General features: G+C 54.3%; 11 protein-coding genes across 11 annotated transcripts; 4 read left to right on the top strand and 7 right to left on the bottom strand.

Moving 5' to 3' along the window:
• Positions 1-640: 640 nt before the first annotated feature.
• Positions 641-3,088, top strand: A1O3_10219 (uncharacterized protein; the record flags this gene model as incomplete). Its single annotated transcript, XM_007740309.1, has 1 exon — positions 641-3,088. One exon carries the CDS (start codon positions 641-643, stop codon positions 3,086-3,088), a length of 2,448 nt encoding a protein of 815 aa, XP_007738499.1.
• Positions 3,089-3,509: 421 nt separating this feature from the next.
• A1O3_10218 (uncharacterized protein) lies at positions 3,510-4,925 on the bottom strand (the record flags this gene model as incomplete). Its single annotated transcript, XM_007740308.1, has 1 exon — positions 3,510-4,925. One exon carries the CDS (start codon positions 4,923-4,925, stop codon positions 3,510-3,512), a length of 1,416 nt encoding a protein of 471 aa, XP_007738498.1.
• A 1,335-nt stretch (positions 4,926-6,260) lies between these two features.
• On the top strand, positions 6,261-6,884 carry A1O3_10217 (uncharacterized protein; the record flags this gene model as incomplete). Its single annotated transcript, XM_007740307.1, has 1 exon — positions 6,261-6,884. One exon carries the CDS (start codon positions 6,261-6,263, stop codon positions 6,882-6,884), a length of 624 nt encoding a protein of 207 aa, XP_007738497.1.
• Positions 6,885-7,173: 289 nt separating this feature from the next.
• Positions 7,174-9,603, bottom strand: A1O3_10216 (phospholipase A2; the record flags this gene model as incomplete). The annotated part of the gene is made up of 1 exon (XM_007740306.1): positions 7,174-9,603. The coding sequence occupies one exon, from the start codon at positions 9,601-9,603 to the stop codon at positions 7,174-7,176; it is 2,430 nt and encodes an 809-aa protein (XP_007738496.1).
• Positions 9,604-10,126: 523 nt separating this feature from the next.
• A1O3_10215 (uncharacterized protein) lies at positions 10,127-12,025 on the top strand (the record flags this gene model as incomplete). The annotated part of the gene is made up of 1 exon (XM_007740305.1): positions 10,127-12,025. The coding sequence occupies one exon, from the start codon at positions 10,127-10,129 to the stop codon at positions 12,023-12,025; it is 1,899 nt and encodes a 632-aa protein (XP_007738495.1).
• An 816-nt stretch (positions 12,026-12,841) lies between these two features.
• On the bottom strand, positions 12,842-14,432 carry A1O3_10214 (uncharacterized protein; the record flags this gene model as incomplete). The annotated part of the gene is made up of 5 exons (XM_007740304.1): positions 12,842-13,308; positions 13,434-13,761; positions 13,833-13,961; positions 14,018-14,099; positions 14,221-14,432. 5 exons carry the CDS (start codon positions 14,430-14,432, stop codon positions 12,842-12,844), a joined length of 1,218 nt encoding a protein of 405 aa, XP_007738494.1.
• Positions 14,433-15,195: 763 nt separating this feature from the next.
• A1O3_10213 (lupus La protein) lies at positions 15,196-16,759 on the bottom strand (the record flags this gene model as incomplete). The annotated part of the gene is made up of 3 exons (XM_007740303.1): positions 15,196-15,457; positions 15,515-16,296; positions 16,352-16,759. 3 exons carry the CDS (start codon positions 16,757-16,759, stop codon positions 15,196-15,198), a joined length of 1,452 nt encoding a protein of 483 aa, XP_007738493.1.
• A 636-nt stretch (positions 16,760-17,395) lies between these two features.
• A1O3_10212 (uncharacterized protein) lies at positions 17,396-18,391 on the bottom strand (the record flags this gene model as incomplete). Its single annotated transcript, XM_007740302.1, has 2 exons — positions 17,396-17,613; positions 17,689-18,391. The coding sequence occupies 2 exons, from the start codon at positions 18,389-18,391 to the stop codon at positions 17,396-17,398; spliced, it is 921 nt and encodes a 306-aa protein (XP_007738492.1).
• Positions 18,392-19,104: 713 nt separating this feature from the next.
• A1O3_10211 (uncharacterized protein) lies at positions 19,105-21,069 on the top strand (the record flags this gene model as incomplete). The annotated part of the gene is made up of 4 exons (XM_007740301.1): positions 19,105-19,181; positions 19,262-20,020; positions 20,158-20,846; positions 20,942-21,069. 4 exons carry the CDS (start codon positions 19,105-19,107, stop codon positions 21,067-21,069), a joined length of 1,653 nt encoding a protein of 550 aa, XP_007738491.1.
• A 371-nt stretch (positions 21,070-21,440) lies between these two features.
• Positions 21,441-22,451, bottom strand: A1O3_10210 (uncharacterized protein; the record flags this gene model as incomplete). Its single annotated transcript, XM_007740300.1, has 1 exon — positions 21,441-22,451. The coding sequence occupies one exon, from the start codon at positions 22,449-22,451 to the stop codon at positions 21,441-21,443; it is 1,011 nt and encodes a 336-aa protein (XP_007738490.1).
• A 1,099-nt stretch (positions 22,452-23,550) lies between these two features.
• A1O3_10209 (uncharacterized protein) lies at positions 23,551-25,334 on the bottom strand (the record flags this gene model as incomplete). Its single annotated transcript, XM_007740299.1, has 4 exons — positions 23,551-24,526; positions 24,579-24,880; positions 24,933-25,179; positions 25,288-25,334. The coding sequence occupies 4 exons, from the start codon at positions 25,332-25,334 to the stop codon at positions 23,551-23,553; spliced, it is 1,572 nt and encodes a 523-aa protein (XP_007738489.1).
• Position 25,335: the final 1 nt, after the last annotated feature.

Raw genomic sequence — 25,335 nt, 5'->3', positions numbered from 1 at the left:
GGAGGGGATATCTTGACACGTGCTGCCCAAAAGTTGGATGGACAGTACGCTGTAATCTTAGCTGATTTCAGGCTGCCGAGGAATCGCAGGACGGTGGAGTGTGGTTATGTGGTGCGCAACTAGGCCACAAGATTAGACGCGGTGTGCACGCGAAAACGTAGCCTCCGTTATCAACCAAGAGATAGCAGTGTCGTGGACCAGTTGCTTTATAGAGAGGAGGTACATACAGCCTCTGACAAGTTTGGGAGTACCAAGTACCTTAACCTACAGTATTTAGTAGTATCTGTACGGATAAACTGGGCAGCAGAAGAGATTTGCGTCATCCGGGTGCTCGTGCTTGGGACCTAAGGACCCTGACAAGCGATGGCGGGCGCAGGCGGCGCAGGCAGCGCAAGCAATAATGACAACGACATTTGACACGCATCTGCTCCGCCGCCGTCACCACCACGAACCATCATCACTAAGGTAGTACTACGACCACGACCACGTCGCTCATCCCTTCACTGATCCCATCCCGCGTCTAATTACGTGTTGTTTGGCTGCACATTGCCTCCGACTAGATGCTAAACCCATGCCGGCAGTCTCAGACGCGTGAAACTGGTCGAGACGCTTCATTTTGCCTTCCCCATGGAGGTCAAACATGAATGGCATGGACGACAACGAAGACGAGACAGATCTGTTCGACGACGACTTCGATAATCTGTCGGAGTCTGCTCTTCAGGAACTCGAACAACATGCCCTCTTTTCGACCCAACAAGCCTCGTTGCAGGCCCGGATGTCCACACATGCACAACAGAAGCACACATCCTTTTCCCCAAATCGACTTCAGGCCCAGGCACCGCTGAACACAAACCCGCCGCTGAGACACCCCGCTATTCAGAGGCATCTCACTGAACCACAGTCTGAAGATGAAAGTTTTGAGCTGGTTGGTGAAGATGGCGTGTCAACGCCAGTCAACGAACATGAAGCATATCCGTTGCGTCGACCAGTGGTTCAGCGAGGACAGTTTCGGCACCCACGCAACGGCCATACGTATGACGGAGCCCCTTTTATGCCTACGAATCCAAAAACCGCTCAGCGTCAATTTGACAGATCTCAGCCAAACGCATCAGAGCGCGGATATCATGGTGTTCCGTCAAGATCCGAGGAAATGCTTCTGGATGGGCCCTCGCAAGAGGGTGGAGGCGAACTACAGCAGACATATGGAAGCGACGTAAATCGGTCACACCTCGAAGAGCTCACGAAGCACCGGGATGAACTGTTTCGTCAGCTGGAAGCGACAAAGGATACGGTTATGATGCAGAAGGGCGAAATTTCAATCATCAGGGCGAACTTTGAGAAAGAGATCAAGGTCTTCGATAGGCAGATAAGCGCTCTTCAAAAGACAATGGCAGAAGAATCCGCAAAACATACAGCCGCTCTCCAGGCGATGATGGAAAAGAACAACACCCTTACCACCAGGTACAACTTCCTTCAGCAGGAATACAATCAGGAATTGCAAAACAGCAAGGCGCTCCAGCAACGTCTTAAAGAGAGGCAACAACCGGCAAAGGATAACAACCCGACGACGACTCCCAAACGCGGCATGGTTAGCTCTCTCCGTGATGGCTTCGACGACGACGATGTAATGGCCATCTCCCCATCGAAGTCTGGTCGGCGCTCAAAGCCCCAAACTCCTCCTGCTGCCAACAAGAGGAAGCGGAAGGCCGATGTCCCGAGTCCTGTCAAGCCTCTGGTGCTCCGACCCCCTAGCACGATACCTCCTGAGTCACCGCCGCCACCGCAACCACAACCGGTGCAAGTTGAGGATCAATCGATTACCATTGTCCGAACCGACAAGCAGGCTGAGCGGAATTTGCGCTTCCTACAAGATCTTCTGGAGTACCGGGTCAAAGGGCAGACATTGATTGAAGCCCTGGTTGGATTCTCATCTCCAAGCAATCCATCCAAGACGTTCTCAGTTATCCTACTCGAGAGGACAGCGCGTCTTAAAGGCCCTGATCTTCCTCGTGATGTCCTGCACATCCTCATTGACCTTTGGTCTAAATCGTTGAAGGAAGAGTACTACAAGCCTGTTGCTTTACTTACCCAGATTATCAAGCACGTCATTGAACTCGACCTGTCTGTTCTTGACGCAGACACGGTTGCTCCTCTTGCGCTAGTTCTCCAGAATTCCGCGTACATCAATGCCAGAACACGCTTCAAGCACTCTCCAGTGAACCCTTCCACCTTTGGAGAGGTGCGCCAGACTCCTCAGTCTCTGTTGAACCACGACGTCAATGGGACAGCTTGCATGGAACTGCTTCTGACGATTGCATACGCTATTTCCGATGAGCCAGACCTTCTCTCGTTACTCTGGCGCGAAATGCCTCCGGACTTCATCTTAATGATGCTTACCGTATGGCAGCCGGTTGCAGACATCACAATCATGCTCCAATTGCTTGCCACCAGCACTTTCCCTTCAACATTTGGTAGCATCTGTGTTGATGATTCACAGGAGTATATGGAACACCACTTGCTGACCCGCATCTCTTCCCTCCTTTGGGAGATCCCTAAAGTGGATGATGGGCTTCCTCCCAACACCTCCGAGGATATCTGTCAATTGCGGGTCGAGGTCATGAATCTATTGATCAACATTGCCATCGGATCGTCTCCGCATCCGCACGATGATCAGGCTCACCATGGCAGCCAACTCATTGCGAGCCATCCAAGCGCCATCGGACGTATTGTCCGTAGTCTGTACGACGAGGTCTCGGCAATGTACGAGCTCACGCCCTGTCACGCTCTGCATGCAGAGATTGTCAACAAAGGTGTTCACTTGCTCTACCACGTGTTGCAGCTTCAGGGCGCGAAGATCAATCTCCAAGAGAAACTGTCGGTGGTCAATGGCGGAGTCCACAAACATCGCGTCGTGCTGACCAGACTGGCGTTCTCCGAGGGCTTCTATATCGACAAGTTGATCCACGACGAGACCGTCGCAATGGCAACGAGTATGCTCGAGGAGAGCGTTACGCCAGATGAGGCCGACGAGTTGATCGAGGCTTTCCCAGGCTTCAAGGGGCGAAGCGGCGGTATGGTGACCGAATGAGCATGACATGATCCTGAATGCTTACAGCATGAGGGGTAATGACGACGACGATCTGGTTTTATAACCCATCACGGATAAACAGGGGCAGGGTTGCATAGCAAAGAGGCAGTATCTGTCGCTTTGGACTTGGAAGGAAGGGGAATTGGATGATGGGTAGGGCAGTCTGCGGCGTCCTTGTGTCGTATGAGACGGCACGACGACCACGAGTGTCTAAGATATCGTGTTAAAAGCATTGTTTCAGCGTGTGAGCCTCGCATGACCAACGTAAGAAACTGGATTTCACGGATCGCAGGGTTGCAGTCTTACACAACCACCTTGGGTTTATGTTGGCAAGAGACTCCCTCCATGTGTAGCAAACGCCTTGCTGGCGCCATTAAGATTAAGGTTAAGGTATCGTCACAAGCATTATCTCAGATAGATTTTATATCCAGTTATCATCGTCATCACTCTGTGCCGGTCTACGTCGGGATCCGTCTTGACTCGGTAGGGACTGAATCGTATAGGGCAAATCGCCACCTTCACTATCTCTCGTCAAACGAATCACGTTCCTGTTGGAGGGTCCGCTTCGCCGGGTCCTTCGCGACCGTGAAGAGAGCCTGGAGTGCAAGGATTCGTGGGACGACGCGGAATGCAGATTCGGTCGGGATGCGGCAGACACCATGAGCGAATTCGACCCCAGGGTGAGTCTGGAGCGGGAGCGAGATATCGTGGTTGGCGCAGTGCGGAGCGAACGTGCGTCTGTGTCCTCTTCTTGGTTGTGCGCATGGTCGTGCTCTTGTTCGAGGGACGAGAGTGACGGCGCGGCAGAGTCCTCGGAGATGCGCCGTGGAGGAGGTTGGTGATGGCGCACAGACCCAGAATTCGAGAATGTAGATGCGGCAGATGAGGTTTCGGGATCAGGGGGCCGCTGGTGTAGGCCGTGGCTCGACACACTGGAGGCTTCAGACAAGGTCGGCTCGTAGGACGAGGCGTCGAGATCAAGCAGCTCGGCGTTCACAGGAGCCATATTGCGGAGCAGCTCGGCAAACATTCGCATCAACGCCTGGAAATCCCCATCAGTCAGCGGTTTGGAGGAGAACCGAGCGCGTTCGTAGGCCGCCAAAAATGCCGCGGTGAGCGGCGTGTCGGGGACCACGCCAAGGTCTATAAGATGTCTCAAGTACGGTCGCATGCCGATAGCCTCGGGGCGAGCGAGTTCATCGATCACACGAGGATCCGGCATGGGCGTGCCATCTGGACCGGGTTCGGCCCTTGGGTCGAGAGGCGCAAGACTAACAGCCTTGGCTTCGACAAGGTCGGTCAACTCGTCCACGACAGTAGCGTACTCGAGGTTGGGCATCTCCTTGAACGCCGGGGAGGACCAGCCCGGATGAGCTATCTCCCCCCACGGCGGCTCCATATTCTGATCGGTGTATGCTGGCGAGTTGGTCAGGGCCAACATCCTGGCGCCTGCGGTCTCGGTTTCGTGCTCAATCCTCCGGCTTCGTGGCCGGGCCTGGTACGCTATGACTGCACTTCGCTCCAGACAGTCCTGTATCAAACGGTGGACTCGTTTTCCGGGCAAGTCCTCCTTTTCAATGGGCAGAAACGTCTTCGGGATGTCCCTAAGCACCGAGCGGTTTGTGTAGAGGCGGGAGGCATACATCAATGCGGCGATCAAGGCGGTCAAGACATAGGCGCCGGTGATGAGGAAGATATCCAGCAGCCGGTGCCGCTTGTAGGATTCATAGATGGCATCGGCGGGGGTGAAACAGATGAAGCCGACCAAAATTAAGAAGACGACTGTGAATGAGGTGCTATAGAAGATGCGGAAGAGGACCTGGCGCGCTTGTGGCATGTTGACGACGGCGGCGCCAGCCTCATCTTGGTTGGGAGATGATCATGTATCCAATGGTTGTACCATGACGGGGCGGTAACATTTAAGAAACGGCCTAAGTGTTTGAGGCAGAATTGTCTCTGATATTGATGTTCAGTGTTCAGATTGGTACTCCGTAGTCAACGACGTCCCGATTTCATGTCACGTGCAGTCACATGACCACGTTATCATCCGTACCTCACCATTGGTCGTTGGTCATTGGTCGGCGAGTCCAATTGGTGAGATTACGTGTACGCTGCGCTCGGTACGTACTGCCACTTTGGGAATTTGGTCGTCTTGGTCGGTAAAAGGTAGTATCTCGCACACACATGTACCGACATGACACTCATCCTGGATCGATGTCAGCTCCCTATACCTAGTAGGGATGGATGTGTCCAGATACGGATACGGATAAGTCTCTCTAGACCTCTGACGCCCAACCAAAAGATCTAGACGTGGCATCCGAAAAGGGATACTGCTTGTCTTTGATACCGGACAATGAATTGCGTGGTAGATTCTCGAACACCGAACAGGGATAACTTATGATATACTGCAGCATTGCTAGTCTCAAGACCTCCTAGGATCACTAGTAGTGCGTTATCTTTATATTGTGGAATCTCGAAACGGATATTCCTCGTCTTGGGAGCAAGTCATCCAGGATTCTACCGGGCTATGCTGTGCTGTGCTGTGCTAACTCTTCCTCAATCTCAATGGATGTTCAGAACTCCAATCGAATCGATGGAGGAATAAGTTACTACTACTATGTAGATAGTATGTCTAGACTCAGCCACTTGGCTGCAGCTGGCGTGCTTACATACCTGTGCTGTGGACGGAGGCCCCGTGCCTAATTAGTGTACTGTACCTCTGAGCGACAAAAGGCCATCCAATGCCCATCCATCCAGGCACACTGGTCATTTGTTAGCGTTTGGTATAGTTAGAGTTGCAGTTACAGCCACGCTATCAGGCATGGTCATGATCCATGAAGGGAAGGAAAGAAAGGGAAGGGAAGAAGGGGGTTTGAGCAGAGACTAGTTCCCTTGTGTATATATATAGAGTGCGCTCATGTATGGGAGTCAGGCGTTGATGTTCATGTTTCTATCTCCGTATCAGAGACACAGACACCTAGCCCTGAGCGAAACCACCGTCACTGTCCAATCCATCCTCAGCCCTAGATAGCTTGAACCGTCAGCAAGGACTAAACGTCGATATCAGAGTCGCAGAAAGAGCACACACACGCAGCAACGCACACGCAGCTGCATATCTACCACACCACCGTCAACGCAGTCGGAGAAAGAGAGGAAAGAAAGAAAAGAAAAGATGCCCAAGACCACCGACAATCCTCCAAATCCAGCCAAACGCGATCGAACAGTGCCACCCGGCGTCCTAGACCCCGCCCGCCGCACGATCATCAACAAAAACACCGGCGAGATCGTCACCTGGAATAAATATGGATACGAGACCGCCGGTGAGGCAGGCATGGCCACCGCCACCTGCCTCCCTGGCGGCGGGCCCCCTCTGCACTACCACACGTCGTACAGCGAGCGGTTTCAACCTGTCGACGGAGAGCTGGGTGTGATATTGGGCGACAGCGGGCCAAGACACCTGATGCCCGGTGAGGGCGCCGACGTGCCCATCGGAGTGCCACATCGCTTTTTCAATGACTCTGACAAAGAGGTCGTATTTAAAGCTTGGGTGTTGCCCGCCCACGCCGGGTTCGAGCAGAGTTTGTACATCATGTTCGGGCTCAACAGCGACGGGCTGGCCGATCCAGAAACCGGCATGCCGTATAGTATCTTGCATACTGCCGTGGTCGCCGACTTGGGAGACATGAGATTTCCGGGTTTCAAGGGAGGAGTCGTCAATTACTTCATCAGAGTATTGGCGGCGTATGCCAGGTGGAGCGGCATCGAAGAAGAGTTGTTGACAAAGTACTGGGACTAGACGAGGCTGGCCTAAGGCTCGATACGGTGGGTTGGAAGTATGGTGTCTAGAAGAACTCCGGGGCATGTTTGATAATGGTATCGAATTTCTCATACCACATTATGTCGTTCTAGCTCCCGTCGTTAGCGATCAACTGCCCTGCCGGTACCACCAAGTCCGCACAGCGAGCTATCATCAGTTTTCTTGACAGATTCGGCATTGATTCAGCCGTACCTTGCATCGTCGAGACAAACACCCAGACTCATGTGATCCGTCATCATTCAGCGTTCAGCCTTTGGTCTTGGTGGTCTCAGGCCCCGCCAAAATGGTCGCCATGCTCTCTCAACGTCACCTTCCACGCCTTTCTCCTCTCCCTTGCCTCGCGCTCCATCCTCACCCTCTTCTTCCGCTCATATACGGCGCGCACCGTCTGTTTCGTCACATCGGCGCCTTCTTCGAAATTCGCTTTCGCTAGCGCCACCACGTCGTCAATCTGCTCAGGGGTATAGACAAAGTTCCAGGTAGACATATAATCTGTCTTGTCCGGATCCACTCCTTTGACTTTTGGGTTCGGGATTAGGGGGAAGTAGACAACTGCTAGGCCAGCTTCAGGGTGCATCAGGTGGAACGTCGAATCATCGAGGTCATCCCAGGCGAGACGTTTGGATGGCGGTGGTTCTCGATCAATAGATCGTTCGGCCTTGGTCCCAACCCACACATTGCATGCACCTAGAGTGGTCTCTGCATCGGGCCTTTGCCCAGTTGTCGGGCTTTCTGGTGCATTGCTGCCGATGGATCCAGAAGCTTTTGCCTCTCGGCTTCCTTCTCGAGCTTCAGCCACTTTGGTGGCCGCTTCCTGTGCCGATGTTGCTTGCGCTTCCTCCAAAGCCAAGGCATTTTCCTGTGGTTTGGATGAGGCCTGGGGCCATCCAGCCCCGACTGGCCAGCCTTTCACGCCGCGTTGTTTGGCATAGCCGTCAACGACAGAAAGCCAATTCTCCCGCTGAATGTCTGCAGAGGCGTCGAAAGCAATGAGAATTTCGACGTCTCGCCCCGGTCGCAAAAGTGGGTAAATTGGTAAGTTATTACTCATTCCAGCGTCCATGAGTTGAAGATGACCATTTTTGAACACAGAATCCGGACATGTGGACGGGAGTTGATCTTTCATACCGTAAACAAAGTTTGGAAACGTCGCTGGGTCGATTGGGTGGATCTTCATCAGGTCGTCGTTCTTTTCCTCCAGGAGACCATCCAAGCCTCCAAAGCCAACGATGCCGACCAAGGCTGGTTTGATCTCCTTGTAATAGTGCGACAATGTGGCACAGAACGCGGAGCCCCAAACTCCCAAGAGAAGACTTTGACGAATTTCCGGCAAGGCCACTCCGGTGTCAAGAAGTTGATTCTGACCCTTGTTGAATGGTCTGCCTAGGCTCCATGTAGGGATCCCAGCACCAAACTCTTCACACCAGACTTCCCACGGATGCATCTCGAACCACTGAAACCAAGCTTCCTTTTGTGCTTTATCCTTGATCTCCTCCTTGAGTGCCAAGTTGTCTTTTGCTTCCTCGATCTCTTCTTCATCGACGGGAATCTCATGTCGAACAGCGGTATAGATTGGTAGTGGGTATTCGCCATTTGCGAGGTACATCCGCTGGTTCGACAGCTTCAAATCCTGATCATGAACATCCAGGTCGCCATGAGGGACGAGAAGCCGAGCAGCGAGCAGAAGGCTGTAAACGTCAACCAAGCCGAAGGATGCGCCGGGGTCGCCCTTTATTTTCTCGATGAAACCACTGAGGATGAACTTGTTCGTCGGGGCGCTCGTGACCAATTTCAATGCCGCGGGAGGAAAGGCAATGTGAGTCCCTAGGCGTGCCTTGAGGTGCTTCAGGAGACTTCTGAAATCCTGTTTGCCGAGCGAAGAGAAGAAGAGCGACTGGAGCCAACAACTTCCACTCACTCCGGCCATATAGGTCACGCAGTCAAAGAGTCCAGCATCCTGGGCACTCAAATAGCTGCTTGTCCCGGCAACCATTGCTCGCAAGCCACCTCCGCTTCCGCACATAGCAATGGTAGGGACATCATCAGGGTGGATCTCTGTCTCGTTGATGTCCAAATATTTTGCCAAAGCCTTCACTACACGCTCTTTCCTCTTGCGGCGGAACTCGAGTTCATCGGGACCCAGTGTGTCCCCCACCCGGACTGTGGCATTCCACAGAATCTCGGGATTGATCTCTGGATCGTGGGCCTCTTGCCATATTTCATCAGCCAGAGAGCCTGGCTGCATGGACAGTTCGAGCTGTAATTTTTGAATTCCCTCTGGGAGCAGTTTGGCCCAGCTGGGTAGCACAAAGTCGGTGATCTTGTCGGGGATGGAACTCCACTCTATGCTCGCAATGCCCTCCCTGAAGTTTTGAAAGTTCCGGGAGAAGACGGCCCATGAGTTCTCATCGTCCGGTTCGAAAGCAGGGGTGTAGTGTTCAAGATCGTTGGCTTTGCCGATGGGCTGGACATCGCCGGGTGTGGCGGCATGCTTGGCATCTTCAGCTTGGGCGCGGTCGTTTTGCTTGCGACGAGTATAGGACACGAGAGAGGCATCTTGAGGAATGTGAGTGCCCGATGGACTGTCGAGCCTGACCAGAGGAGATCTTCGTGTGGCGCTGTGAACTCCAGCGCAGGCAGCCGCGAGAAGAGCTGTCTGGCGCAGACGAGAAGAATTGAGGAGTCTTGCAGCGCCCATAGCGACCCAAGCGCTGCAAAAGAAGCGTGTCAACAGATGTCGAATTCCATACTCTGTATTGAGAAGCAAGCTATATGTCACATTCAAGATTTGATTCAATAGTGTCCCTTCCGGTTTTGTTGAGGCCACCCAGCCGCAGCTGCGAATCGATGACGTCGGGGAACGCGCCGCTCCCGGTTCCTGAGCTAGCCCAGATAAAGTAACTATTGGCGATCACGAAGTATCTCTACTGAACCTCATACTCCGTAGTATCTCTATTGCAACCTGAACAGTGTCTAACCACCACCTCCAATTGTTTGTCTCCTCCATACACCCTGGACCAGGAAGTAGGGAGTATTCTAACACACATAGCATAACCAAATGAATCAAGTTTGATGGACAGATGATCTCAACAGCATCACCGTGACGCGTCCCCGCGACGTCCTTGTTGACATCAGGCCAGATCCTGACCGGAGCTTATTAGTGGATTCGATTGTGCCCTGGACGGTGGAGCAGCTCACTTATTACATGTTTCCCGTGCACAATGGCGGCCCCCCGAAGTGCAGCGTTTGCGGAGGAGAGTGCAGAAGTGGAAGTCCTAATAGCTTCGCTGGCGAAGACCAAGGACTTGACCAAGCGGATCGCGGCCAGTCTGGCACGGTTGGACGTCAGCGGCAAGATTGTCAAAGAGGCCATCGGACCAATCTACAGCAACACGCAACAACTGCAAGTCACCAGTCGGAATATCGAAAAGGTCAATGAGGCCATTGAAAGACTCCGGCAGCCACTCGACGCGCGTGGGCGAGAAGAAGGGATCATCCGGGCCGGCCCCAAAAGCTCGGGGCTGCCGCAGTATCTGGGTGCATTGCGACGTGTCGACAAGGCTTTGACCGACTTGAGTTCGACCAACCTGAGGTCCAACCAGCAAGCGATATCTGAGTTCCACAACCTGCTCTTGACGGGCGTCAACCAGCTGAACGATACGTATCGGCAGATGCTCCAAGAGAATGCTCAACCGATCGAGCCTCTCCATTACATTACCAAACAAGTACCGTTCCCCACCATACCCCAGGACAAGGTCCAATATCTCAGCCAGATGGCGAGTGCAATTGCCGCCGCCGGAGCCCAGTCGGCCCGGTTGGGCCAGCGTGACGAGGATGCCGCCGCGCGGATCTACGCCGAGATCAGAGGAGACTACCTCCAAAGCAGCCTTCAAAATCTAGCCACTGCGTCCATCAGCACTTCGAGACGGCGGGAAAATGATTCGGCCGTGTACCGTGAAGGCTCGAGTGGGATCGGCCCGTACGCCAACGCGATGGAAGCCATGTTCCTTGCCGAAGCGGAGAATACGTCTCGAATCTTCCGCAACGACGCCGGCAAAGTGCTGTCGATGACCTGCGCCAAAGCCCTGTCCACCTTCACACGCACCCTGTCGGAGCTGAACAGCGTGATCAAATCGCGCATCCTGACCGACTGTTTCCTTGCATATGAGATTCTCGACCTCGTCACTCCGCTGAGCTACCGACTCGAATCACGCACTGGACAACTGAGGCCTCAGATGGCCGAGGCGCTTCGGCCGGTGCGCGAAACCGCGCGCTCCTCGCTGAGCGAGCTGATCAACCAGACCAAAAAACAGGCCGAGGCAATCACCACCCTCCCACCCGACGGGAACACGGTCCCACTCGTTTCGCAAACCGCGCAACGTCTGCAGAACCTGGCCACGTTCGACCGGCCGCTTCTCGTGCTGCTGGCGTCGATTGGCGACGGCAAATGGCGGTCCACGCCAGGAGCCATGTCCTCTCAATCCAGCCTCAACCTCGAACTCACTCCTTCGACCGAGAACCCAACGCTCCTGTCCAAATACCTGCTCGACATCGTGGACACGCTCCTCACCGCCCTCAACGCCCGGTCAGGGAGCATCCACTCAAAGAAATCGCTGCAGGGCATCTTCCAACTCAACAGCGTCGCCGTCCTGATGCGCGCCGTCCAGTCCTCGCCCGATCTGACCCGCTACTTGGGCATCAATCCACACAACGCCAAGCTCGACATGTTCCGCAAGTCCGGCTCGTCGCTGTACCTCTCCGCCTGGCGCGACCCGTCGACCTATCTGATGGATACTATCCACACGTCGGGCGCGGCCCGGCCGCTTTCCGGCCAAGCCATCGACAGCTCGAGCATCATCAAATCGCTGTCTTCCAAGGACAAGGACAAGATCAAGGAGAAATTCAAGCTCTTCAACGCCAGCTTCGACGAGCTGGTCGTGCGGCATAAGTCGCTGCACATGGAAAATGAGGTCCGCAGCTCCATGAGCCGCGAGATCCAGGCCATGATCGAACCCATGTATGCGCGCTTCTGGGATCGCTATCACGAGGTCGATAAAGGGAAGGGTAAGGTTGTCAAGTACTCCAAGGGTGAGCTGTCGGCGATGCTGGCGAGCCTGTGAGCAGCACGGCAGAGCGCAACAAAATACAACATGGCACGGTACGATACGGCATATTGATATTCCGTCAGGTAGGACGAGGTCGACAAAGGGAAGGGCAGGGGAAGGGTAAGGTTGTCAAGTACTCCAAAGGGGAGCTGTCGGCGATGCTGGCCAGCCTGTAAGCAACACAACAAGCACGGCAGACCGCAACAAAACACAATATAGCACTGTACGGGACGGGACGGTACATTGATATTCCGTCTGGTAGGCCCAATACAGCCTTGCGTGAGGAGGCGCAAGTGAACGGCTGTGTTCCGACGTGTTCGGTCTGTATATATATACACATACATAGGTAGTCTGGTCCCGCGGAGTGTATTCCAATATCCGATCCGAAAACGCCACCGCTCTTACTATAATAACAGTAGTAGTAGTAAAAGTACGAGGAAAGCATCCCCATGTCGACAACGTCCAACCCTTTGCCATTGCTGGTTGCCAACAACCAGCCGTGCGCAGAAAATAAGAGCAACCCGAACCCCTGTGATAGACAATCCAGTCCAGCCCGACTCGACCCCGCTCCGCCCAAAAACCCAAGAGCACGCGTTTTGGTTTCGTGAACATAGTAGGGTCATGCAGAGTGCGCCAATGCCAATGCCAATGCCAGTGCCAGAGAAAAGCAAACGTCGATGTCAATGTCGATGTGCGCCAAATCGAAACGCCCCAGAAGGAAAGAAGCAACCTCCCTCCCCTAAGCAAGAAGTCGTAGGAAGCGAATGCACATGCAGGCAACTGCACAGTGTCAACAGTGCCAACATAGTGACAGTTACAAAGACGGTCAGGTCACGGGCCGCGGAACAGCTCGACAACCGCCCTCTCGTCCCGCTCTCTATCCGGGTTGAGGATGAAGCGGACAGTGCCTTCGCGGCCGCGCTCACCTGCGCGCTGTCTCACGCCGGGGGTTGCCCCAGGGACGCTGGTGGCGGCGGTGCTCCCGCTGCCGACCCCGGAACTGCTGTTCGTGCTGGGACTGGTGAGGGCGTCCTTGGGGCTGACGTTCTTGCTGGAGCCGCGGGAATGCGAGCCGTTCGCTTTGCCAGTCCCGTTCAGCCCGGCGGCGGGGCCGTAGCCGAGGGGCGCGTCGCGGCCGGCCGTTTCGACCCAGGCCGTGTACCGCGGCAGGTTCCTCTCCTCGGACTCGAGGTTCAAGGGGATGCGGACTTCGAGAAACGTATCGACAGGGAAGTCGGGCCCCACCGCCGTCGAGGTGCGGTGGTGCGTGTAGAGCTCGAGCAAGTCGAGGAGGGTTTCTGCATCGAGGTACAAAGCGAGTTAGCTTTCGCGGCTCGTCTCATTAAGTCTCATATACCGTCATCTCGGGATCTCTGCAACATTGACATGACGGCCGAAACTGCATTGCATTACAAATACGTACCCATCACCATTCCCCGATCGATCTTCCAGGTCTGATAGTCTCTGCCCCGCCAAATGTCTTCGTGCTCTTCGCCGAGCAGCCGTCCCGCGAGCTCGAGGCACGCAAAGGCCATAGTCGCCGTCTGCTGTTTGAGCGGCGCGAATGTGCGGTAAAGGTCGAGCGTCATGACGTATGCAGTTTTGAGGACGGGCGAGGTTTTGGGGAAATGGTAGAATTTCGCCAGCTTGATCATGAATTCCTGCGGGTGGCGGTTGCGGAAGTCGAAGCCCGAGGCTTCAAGCATGAGGCGTTCAAGGCCGATTATGGTGCGTGATTGGTGTTCGAAGACCTGATGCAGACGATTTGTCAATGGCCCGCACCTCAGCGGCGAGGACTGGACAGAGTCGTAGCCGTACGCACCTGATCGTCTGGAGACAGATGCTCCTGGCGAGGAACTTTTAGATTATGCGCTGCGCAGAGGATGTCTCGTGACTTTTTGAGCGTGTCCTCGATTTTGCAGGCGGTAAATAGTGCTGCGGCTGCTGCGTCCTGAATGGCGACGTGTCAGACGTTCAACTGGACGAGGCGTGTAAGGCCGAACTTACCACAAAACTGTACTCGCCGTCCGAGTGTTGCAGGCGAAACTTGTGGTAGTAGACCACCGCCGCGTTGAATGTTTTAACTGGCCTGTGTCCATAGTGAGCAAGTGGACTTAGCGGCTCAGAGCGTGGCACAAGTCCATCACGAGGGCTGCTTCACGTATAGGGTACAGGCGTATAGGCGGGACATGTTTCCAGGAAGCACTCACAATTTCAACGCTCGTCTGACATTGTCGATCCACTGCACACCGGCCAGTCTGATGCTGTCTTCTCTGGCCTGGGTGACGCCCGTCTCACGCAGCGAGTTCTGGATCTCCTGCTCAAAGACATAACTTTTGGCGACCTGAACAAAGTTTCGCAGCGGAGCGTTGCGCCTCGTCGTCGTCGTCGTGGTTGTCTCACCGCTTCCGGCCCCGTTCATGGTGGACTGATGATTGTGAGGGTCTATGCCACCACATTCGCACTGTGTGTCCCAGGGTGCTTCGTAATCCGAGGCAGACTGATGAGCGGGTGGTGTAAAGGTGTAAAGCGCACTTCAAGTTGCTGAACTCGAGCCGAGCACCGCTCTTGCCTCTCGAAGACCGAAGACTCGGAGCCGGAGAAACTCATCGGGCTTGGCAGGCCGGTCACGTGTCGACACAGCGCAGGCGCAGGCATTCAAGTTGTTGCTGCCACCACCTGCTACACCACTCTCCTTGGAGGGCAAGGCACAGATTACTTTAGTCTTCCTTTGTGCGAGAGAAAGGGAAAGAGGGTAGTAAGCCAGGGACCAGGAAAAACCGACAACACTGGCACTGGCAGCATTGGTAGGGAGGTTGCTACGTGGGTATGCCCACTTGCACAATAAGGACATCACAGACAACGTACAGAACACACTGATGAAAACAGGTACAGGTGGTCAATATGGTATTCATGGTTTCTAAAAACATCTCCACCATAAGATTATCGAGACCCCCTCCCGTATGCTCCTGGCCATACCACTCCAGTCGTAGATTTGAGGCATTGGGTATTCATTGAGATCCGCATGCTCGGAAAAGCAATGTAACGAGAGTGGGTGATGATGATACAGCTCTCATGATCAAACCATGCGAGCAGATTGTGGCAGCTCTGAATTGCTGCAGTCGTCCCATCGGCGCGGGTCCGAGGGAAAGAAACCATCAAACCCATCGTCGGACCGTCGCCGGCTATGAGTCGGTCTTGGAATCCACTTTCTTCACTTCCCGCTCAGCCTCAGCCTCACCCCCATCGTCTTCTCTCGCTCGCTTCTTTCCAGCGGTGGCTTCTGCATCCGTCGTCTCAACATTAACCGCGGCCTGCTGTTTCTCCACGTCTTTCTTGGTCTCAGCCTCAACGGCAGCTTTTGCTTTGGCGAGTGCGTCGTCCCGTCCGCTGTCACGGCTGGGTTTCGGGGTATCCTGTGCTGATGACTTGACGGTTGGAATCCCTCTGTCAACGGATTAGCCTTGCCCTCGCCACTCGCTCGACCGAGAAGCAGAAACTTACCTGTCGTTTTTCTCAGGTCCATTGTTTCGGCCGCCCCGGCCTCCCTTGAAATCACGGTCTCGATTACCACGTTTCTTATCATCCCGGAAGCCTTGCTTTCGGTCTTCATCTCTGCGTGTTCTCCAATCTCTGGAATCCTCCTCGTCGCGCTTCCGCTTTCCATCCCGGCCACCGCGATCATTTCTGCGGTTCCTCTCATGCTTGTTGTTGGGTCTGATCTTCCCTGCTTTGATGTCTTCCACCTTTTTGTCGCAATACTCCTTCTTGCTCATGATCTGAAGATCCTTGCCCTTGAATTTGGGCTTGGGGTCCAGGTCGAGAAACGCTTGAGCCAATTCCTCCGTCTCGAACTCTACAAAGACACTGCTCTTGAATATCTTGTCTTCAGTACGTCGTAGACGGACGGCATTGGTGGGGCCATATGGAGCGAAGAAAGCTTCAATGTCAAACTGAGTGCTTGGGACTTCCTCGCCGAATCCTTTTGCGTAGACAGTGCGTGGCATAGCACGGTCTTCAAAGATTCGGACTGCGTTGGGATCGGGCCCGTTGTTGAGACTCTCCGGCAGTGGCTCTCTGCGTCGAACAGAGGTGTCATCGTCGGTGAGTTCGAGAATTTTCGATTCTCGCAGGGCCTCGACAATCGCCTCGAAGGGCTGGAAATGTCGCATGCGTTTGAATGAATGTATGACTGTCAGCTCGACAGGATTGTTCTGGCTTCCGCCAACTTTCGAGAGGAGGAACTTGTCGTGGGGAAGGTTAGAGTCGGAGAAATAAAACTCGACCTGAGAAAATCAATCAGCTCCTCAATTCACCTAGGTCTCATCAGATGGGCAGTACCTGTTTACGGATGGCAACCGGGTCGCTGCTTGTTTCTTGCAGAGTCACGTCCGATTTGATGTTATCCCGGTAGTTGCGAGAGCCATGGCCATTCTGGCCACCGCGACCGCGGCCCCGACCACTGAACTCAGACCGATCTCGACGGTCCCGGAACTTGTCTGAGGTATCTCTCTTTGCGGCAGAATTTTCTGTCTCGGTTTTGCTCTTGGACTCTGTTGTAGTCGTTTCCCCTTCAGCCGCTTTGGACTCGGTGGTGCCATTTGTTCCCGTCGACTCTTCCTGGGTCTTGGTCTCGTTCTCGGTCTCGCCTTGCAACTCCGCTAACAGGGCTTTGGCGTCTTCCGCTGCCTGTGCATTTTGGTCGACCGGAGTCTGCAGCGCATCTGTCACCGCTTCTTCGACAGACATCTCGATGAGGAACAGCTAGACTGCTGCAGGTTCAGGTCGAGGGTTGCCAAAGAAGTCGCGTGCTTGAGGCCGGTGGCACAGCGCTTGAATGAACGCAGAAGACCGCAATGTTCGAACCAGACAGACACCAATTACGTAGCGGAATGGAAACAGGTGCAACAGGACACTTGGAAATTGTATATGCCCGTGCCCGTGAACAGCTTGGAAGAGTTTGCTGGACTTTCTCCCAGAGCAAAATCAAATGCCCGCAACAATGGGCAGGACGTACTAGTAGTACGACACTGCAGGAACATCCAAAAATCTCTGCGGGGCGGGAAATCTTGGCTGCTAAAACCCTTGAAGCTAGGCGATTTGCAGGACTAGTGTCGGTACTAGTGTCGGTACTAGATGAACCTGCAACTCCAGTTCCTCTCACCACTGTCCCAGTGTCCTCACGCCCACTCAGGGCCTCATAGTTCCTCATCGTCTCGTGTTCGCTTTCCAGCACAACCACTCCAGCCGCTCAAATGCCATGATCATTGGAGCCAAGTATACTGTGGTTGGCGACTGGCATGGCAATTCGATTCATGCGCGTCAGGAAGAGGGCGAATTTGTCAATTTGACTATTTCATGCCCTCAACTAACAAGTCTCTGTATCTAGTATGTGCTGCTCATGACTGACAAACGGCCGCCATCGGTGACGAGGATCAATCCATTCGAGTAACTGCCGGCGCGACTGCTCAAATACAGAATTGCCCCGGCCATTTCCTCGTCGCCTCCGAAACGGCGGGCGGGGATGAAACGCTGGTCATCAACAGGCTCTTCCTCGGGTTTGCGGGACTGAATAAGCACCGAGGCCAGTTCTGACGGATAGACTTTTTCCGGGGAAGTCAGTCAAGGTTCTTGCCAACCGCATTCAGAAGGAGAAAAAGAAAGAAAAAAAAACTTACTACCGGGAGCAATGGCGTTGACGCGAATGCTAAACCTGGCCAGCTGGGTGCTGGCATGCTTGGTGATCTGCATGACGGCGACTTTGCTGGCCAGATAGGGCGGAGACGAGGACCAGTGGCGGCTGAAGGCCGTGATACTGGTGGTGAAGATGACTTGGCTCTGGATGGACGGCACATCGCTGTTGTCGTGGATGGGCCGGCCGAAGCCGCCGCGGAGGGCGTTCTGGGTGCCGGCGTCGAGCAATTCGAGAAAAGCCATCATGGTGAAGAAGGCGGCGGTGATGTTGAGATGGAGGGCGTCGGTCATGCCTTGGGTCGGGTAGTCGGTGAAGAGGCTTTGGCGCAATTCGGCCACAGAGGCGGCCGGGTTGAAGCGCACGGGGGGTCCAATGGTGCCCGAGTTGGCCACCACCAAGTTGACATAGCCGACCTCGGCCTTGACGCGATCCACGGCCGCCTGGAGGTCCTCCTTGGACGTGACATCGCACTGTTGGGCCACCAGGATGCCGGGGAACTCGGCCGCCGCCGCCTCGAGCACCGCCAGCCGACGACCCAGCAGGTAGACCTTGTGTGCGCCGTTGCCAGCCAGAGCTCGCGCCATGGTCAGGCCAATCCCGCTGCCACCGCCGGTGATGACGGCCACAATGCCATCCACGCGGAAGATGCTGCTGGAGTCGATGGCAGCAGCCGTCGGGGTCGTCATGACTGTGGTTGATCAAGGACAGGCAGGAGTCGCTTGGGCAGATAAGAGATGGGTAGAACTTGCGGAGTGTAATATTGAATCTATGTTTGGGTTGCTTGATTGCAATGCACACTTATATATACCTACCTTTATTTCTCGAGACCATCATGAGTGAATGTTTAGATATGTAAGCAGGAGGAGGCAAAACATGGCATGTTCATTTAAACAGATCGCATCCATGCCATGGCATACCATGATAGGGTTTGATGGCGGCCGACAGTATACAATCGGCGGCCGCCGCTAGTAATCCGGATACGGATACATCCACTAGAATGAGACAATTGGATTGTGATTGGATTGGATTGGGACGGAAGGGTAATCGACGACTAACTCCGTTAAGCGGCGCAGGGCTGTAAGGCTGTGGCCCTCCTGGGACCCGGGCGTTGGCTGTGCTAGCCAGTTTCTCGATTATCAATCAATCAATCAATCATGTTAGAAGACTGAAGACTCACTCCAATATCTCCCCTCTCAACCCGAAACTTAAGAGGCCGCCGTAACATGATGGTGGCGGCCGACAACCCATCCAAAGCGGCCAACGTGTGCGCAAACTGCAAGGCACGCAAGAAACGATGCGACAAAGCGCTGCCCCGTTGTCGTTACTGTACCGAGTATGATTCCCTTTCCACTTAAAAGTCTATATGCATAGACCTAATCTGCTGCTGCTTCTTCTAGCCATGATATACCGTGTGTCTACCATTATCATCATCATCACCGCCCCCATCGTCAGACCTCCCGTCCATCGACCTTTACGGTAGGAGGAGGAGGAGGTCTTGTTAGCCTTGTCAACAACCCCCCGGCCCCGGTAGCACCATCGTTCGCCGAGCAGGACAGTCCTTTCCAGAGTAATAGGAACCCGGTCGTCGGCGGAGGCGGCTTTGATGCACTGCTGCGGCGGCCGCCGTCGCGGTCAGCGCCGGAGCCTGGCACGCTGTTGTGCGACCAGGTCCTGGGCCTACTCGAGGCCACGGGCATGTATCTCGACGAGATCAGCGTAGGATACTTCCAAGGGGGCATTCACTCCGTCGTCCCCATCATCTCACGCCGCCGATTCCACACCCATCTCATCTCCTTCGGTGGTGATGATGATACCACCCGCCTCCGCCGCCGCCGCCCCAGAGCCGAATTTGCCCTACTCTTGCTAACCATGGCGCTTCTGCTGGTTGGGGACGAGTCGGTAGATCACCCAGCCGCTAAGTTAGCTGATCATCATCTATGGCGGCGACGGCGGCGGCGGCCGCTGCCACAACAAATCGATCGTACGAAGCTCTACCTGGCCATCAAGTCCCTTCTGGCACAGGCACAAGCACTGCATGCCTTCGGGAGTAGTACACCCTCCACAACCCATCTCATCCAGGCCGGCGTGCTACTGGCCGTGTACGAGTATGCCAGTGGGCGGCCCGAACAGGCCTTTGTTTCGATAGGGAACTATGCCCGTATGGCGCATCTGGCTCAGTTACAGTACCCAAGTGGATCCTCCTCGTCCTCCCTCTCCTCATCCTCCTCCAGGCCTCATCGCTTCTCATCATCGAAAGACGAAGAACAAGAACAAGAAGAGATCAATATCTGGTGGGGAATCCTCATCTGTGAACGGTATGTACTGTATACACACTTGATTTTGATACGATATTTGTTCTTTCTTTCTTGTTTTTCCCCCCTTCTTCCCCTTGCCATGGTGATTCTTTACCAAGATAAAGATCCCTGACCCTGATATGTCATTGTCATTTTAGAACCTTCTTGTGTGAAATGCCACTCGTTATGGATCGACCGCCGCCGCTGGCGTCGGTGATGCCCGACCCTGATATTCCTCTACCCAAGTTGGTAGAGTCTCTGGATAGTGGTGGTGGTGATGGTGGTGGTGGCACACCAACGGTGGGAGGATTCCTGGTCGACGCCCTGGCCAGTCCACAACCAGTCCAAGTTGACAGCTTCGGCCGCGCTGCCCAAGCCGCATGGCTCCTGGATCGCCTGATCCAAAGCACAAGGCTGTCTCCAGCTGGACACATGGCCGGGGCTATCGACGTCGACGACAATGACGCCACGAATACAAAACGAGTGTATCTCGAGGAATGCGACAAGATGTTACAGTCCTTCCTCACCATTCTGATGCAGCAAACTGACAAGGACGATGACGATGATGACTGGGTTGGCCATTATTACTGTGTTGCAATTGCTCTGACGATCCGTTCATTGTTTCTACTCCATGAACATATCCTCGACCACCACGACCACCTAGGCAACAAGAACAGCAACAACAGCAACAGCAACAAGAACAACAACAACAAAAACAGCAGCAGCAGCAGCAGCAGCAACAATTCTTCCCGCTCAGCGCTGGACACAGTTACCAATATCGTCATAGATATTACGGCCTCGCACCAACATCTTTCATGGGACCAAATTGACCAGCTCCCCCCGAGTTGTTTGTATATTGTTCGGGCTGCACTGGACCACCGTCACCATCATCATCACCATCATCACAGCCAATTTGCCAGTGCTACTCTGGATGATTCACAGCTCCAAAATTCCCTCAAGCTTTTCGAATCCCGGTGGGGAACAGGATCGACGACGACGACGACGACGACGACGCTGCTGCACACTCCTTCTTCTTGGTCTTCCTCGCCGGACAGTCTCTAGCAGAGTAGATGGCCATTAGTGGAAAAGGGATAAACCGAAAGGGTCAGTCCTGTTTGTTCGTCCTTTTGTTTTTTATATACCCAGGAACCAGCATTTTTCTTTTTCCTTTTTTCTTTTCTTTTTTTAGGATACCAATACCTACCTAGTCAACTCTGGTGCCCGTTCCCGTTCCCGTTCCCGTTCCCAGACTGTTCGGAAGACCTCGGGCGTAGGAAAAAGGGCAATCCTCGACTATTAAGTCTTGAAATCCAGCTTATCATCACCATCACCACCATCGTAATCATCACCACCACCACCACCAACCGCCGAAATATATATATAAATACACACACACACACACACACACACACACACATATATATATATATATGAAACTAAATCAAACCGGTGACAACTTGGTCACGAACTCAAGGATGGCATCACTCATCTGCTGCAAGCCGGGCTCCTCGAGCGGATAGTGACCGGCATTTTCCAAGATGACGGTCTTGACGGGCACCTTTGTGATGTTACGGAGGAACAGCTCACTCAGATGCAGCGGGGTCCAGCGATCCTCGGCCGGCTGGGTCAGCAAGACGGGACAGACGTCAAAGTGCTCGGGCTCGACGGCCGGTTGGTAGGTCGAATAGGAGGCCAGGAAGCGCATCGACTGCCACGAGCCGCCTGAGGTGCGGTCGGCCAGCAGGACGCGCAGGGCAGCCGGGTCGTTGGCCAGGGCGGACATCTTGCTGGCGAGCCACATGGGCATCGAGAGGGCCTTGGCCAGTGGCACATGCTGCAGCAGCTTGGCCAGGGGCATGCCGACGCGGGCGATCAAGAGGTTGCGCGTCGTCTCGTCCGACACCTGCTGGATGCGTTGGTCGAGGAAGGTCATGCCCACGATGCCTGCCACCTTCTTGTTCTTGTTCAGCGCCGCCGCGTGGTAGGTCAGCATGCCGCCGGCACTGAGGCCGTACAGCACGATCGGCCGCGAGTCGAGCTCCAGCTCGTGGTCGATGAAATCGCTGGCAATGTCGACCCAGTCGTCATAGGAGTAGGTCACGCCCGGGGCTGCCGTCGTGCAGCCGTAGCCCGGCATGTCGATGGCGACCAGCTCCAATCCCGCCGTGTGCAGCGGGACCCCGAGGATCATGCTCATCTGCCGCCCGTTGGTGCCTACTCCGTGGTGCATGATGACCCGCACCTTGGCCGACGGGTTGCGCCAGCGGTCCAGGTGGAGCGTGTGTCCCCGGTTCATCCACCACTCTTCCACCGGGTGGTGCTCGGGGGTGAAATGGAGCCGCTTGGGCAGGAACCGCTGGACGTCCTTCCATGCCTTTTGTGACTCGTACGATTGACCTTTTACTGGCGTCGCCGAGGCGTCTTTTGCCTTTGAGCCTTGCTCTGAAGACATTGTTGTGGATATGGATTTGGATTGGGGAGGCTGGTAGCTTTTGATGTTGTCTTCAGTAGTGGTCTTGGTCTTTTGCCCTTTTAGTCTTTTCTTTGGTTTGTTCTTGAGAGGTTGCTCTGCTAGTTTACTTCAGGTGTCTTCATCCCATGAGAATAGGTTGGTTGTCGAGTAAGTAGGAAAAAACAAAACAAGAACAAGAACAAGAAGCGCCTACACTGCTCTTTATAGATAAGAGCCGTCTCACCTCCGCGGAGGCCTGCCTCCCTTCCTAGGACAGATCCTACTGTCGTGGCCGTGGGCTGCCTCCCTCGGACAGACCCTAACTGTCGTGGCCGTGGCCGTGGACAAGATGACGCATCCAACGTAATCTCAATGTCAATGGCGGGCAAGGAAAAAGGCCTCACCTCAACGGACACGGACAGTTAATCATGCCGAATAGAGTCCATTGTGGTCGACCGCTATTAACTAAATGCTTGCTTGCTGGCGAGCGTTGCTTCAGTTAGGTCTAGGTCTAGCCTTAGCCTTGTCTGTGAGTAAGCTGCGCCGATGGGAACCAGCACTAGACTTCCTAGACCCTAACCCTAACCCTAACCCTAACCCTATCCAGCATCCCTATTGCTAGACGAGGTGAGGCGCCGGAAGGAAGGGGCTTATTCATGTACCCGTTACCCTTATTCATCGCAAGTAGCAAGGCACCAGGGATCCGATTGGTGAAGCAACTATTACTTGAATCAGATACTCCGTGTTGCAACTACTTGATCAGGTAGTGCACGGCTGGCGTTGTATGGAGAACTGACTCCTGACTACCTTACGGACTTCTCTATATCTGGAATCATGTTCAGTTGCTCGAGAGGTTAGAGGTAGGTCAGAGGTAGGTCAGAGGTCGAGGTCGAGGTCAAGCCGAGATCAATTAACGTTTCTGCCCACTCGTGTATCTATAGGTAGATCTCTGTCCGACTGTATGGACTAGACTCAAGCCTCAACCTGGCAAAATGTCCATTGGCATCTACAAAACTAAACACAAACACCATCGCTAATGGCATATTACACATTGAAGATGAAGAGTATCGATATAGTACATTCTGTAACATCTCACTCTTCAACCGGCATGCTCAACAATCTCGCTGACAAGACTGCCGTTCTTGATCACACTCCGGATTTGTTCAGGGAATGCTATCTCCTTGCTGTCGTCGTCCGCGTCGTCTTTCGGAGGCAACACCACGTTGACTGCACTGCTTTTGCTGGTGAACATTTCGGTTCCTAGACTTTTGTTGGACAGGTAGATCTGCGCACCGTCCACTTGATCCAGCAGAATGGTCGGCACAACGCCGTCGACCTGCACTTGGAATTTGGTGGCTTTGATGACATCCAAACTCGACACAAGCGAATCGATCAGGATCGACAATCCAGCCGAGTTGTCGATGGAGATAGCATTGGCCTTGCCGTTGACCTTCAGTACACACTTGTTGCATTTCGAGATCAGGATGCTCTGGTTGAGTTCCGCGTTGATCTCAATCACTTCCGATTGGGTGTTTTCGAAATTCTCAACAATCCATTTGGTGCCGTCCAGTTCTTTTCGACCGGGCTTCTTGGCCCGCATGCTGTCGGGTTTCTTGTTTGGCAACGGTGATTTGCCACGTCCGGCGGACGACACCGAAGTCTGGGACGAGGACCGTTGAGGCACTTTCGACCCTGTTCGCAAAGACGGATTCTTGTGGGTCATCTCCGACTTGTCGACTTTTCTCAACCCCGCCGTGACGGCCGATCCTTGATTCAGTTGGTTGAAAACAGCCGACATGTCACCGGCTTGCCCAGCACCGCCGGCGGGCGGAAGCGGAGGGGCAGGAGCGTCATCGTCGTCAAACTTCGGCAAAGGCGGAGGTGGAGGAGGGGGCGGAGGCCCTGCTGCTTTGGCAGTGCCCGAACCGGATTGCACCTGCTTGAGGGCTTCAACAGCATCGATGCCGTCCTTGTTGTTCCATGTGAGACCGGTGGGGAAGTATTCTTTTACATATGAAGCGAGCGAGCGGAATATCTTGTAGTAGGCTTGGATGTACTCCACATGAGTTCGGTCCCTGCATGCCTGGTCAGTCACCGCAGCAATAGATGTCGCCTAGTCAGCCATACTTCTCCTTGTATTCTTTCAGGATCTTATTGCCATAGTACTGGGCTCCTCCCAGGGTATCCGTCACGAAATCCCCCGGTCTCTTCTCCACGATCCACCCTAAGGCGACAATGCCTTCGGACACGGCGCTCAGATGGACAAACAGGGGAGATGGACGATTGGCCTCTCGAATCTCATCGACGGCCGAGGTGTACCGATGAAGCTCGGTCATGAGTTCCGGGGGCTGTGGATCGGGCTTTTTGGCTTTCGTGGCCACGAGTAGGTAGGTCCGTTCGGCTTTAAATGCATCGTCGGCGGCTTTGGCCTGATCAAGGTCAGTACGGGTTTCCCTTCCCTTCCAGTTCGGTCCGGCCCACCTGTTCTTCCACAAGGCCTCCGATCTTCTCGGCAGCCTTCACGAAGGCGGACAGGTCCTCCTCAATGATCTTGTCAAAGGCTTCCACGGACTTGGGGAGAGGCTCAGGCGGAGGAGCGACCGGTTCAGGGGTAGCAGCAGTAGCGGACGGAGTGACCACAGCACCAACCAGTCCGTTTGTGGTGGTGGTGCCAGGCCCGTCTATCGAAGTGGCAATGTCTTCAAGTCGTGAAGTGGCAGCTTCGAGTCTAGCACGGCAGAGAGGTCAGATGCATATGTTTCAATGCTGAGGGTGACATGTGCCAGATGCGGCGGAGGACGTGGGTACAGGACAGGAGAGATGAGACTACACGAACCTTTTGATGAGGGTTGTCAAATTGTTCATATTGTTTTGATTCGTCATC

This window comes from Capronia epimyces (genome assembly GCF_000585565.1).
Source record: "Capronia epimyces CBS 606.96 chromosome Unknown aczIQ-supercont1.11, whole genome shotgun sequence".
In the NCBI taxonomy this organism is placed as follows: Eukaryota; Fungi; Ascomycota; class Eurotiomycetes; order Chaetothyriales; family Herpotrichiellaceae; genus Capronia; species Capronia epimyces.
This window is presented reverse-complemented; position numbering and strand designations above follow the sequence as displayed.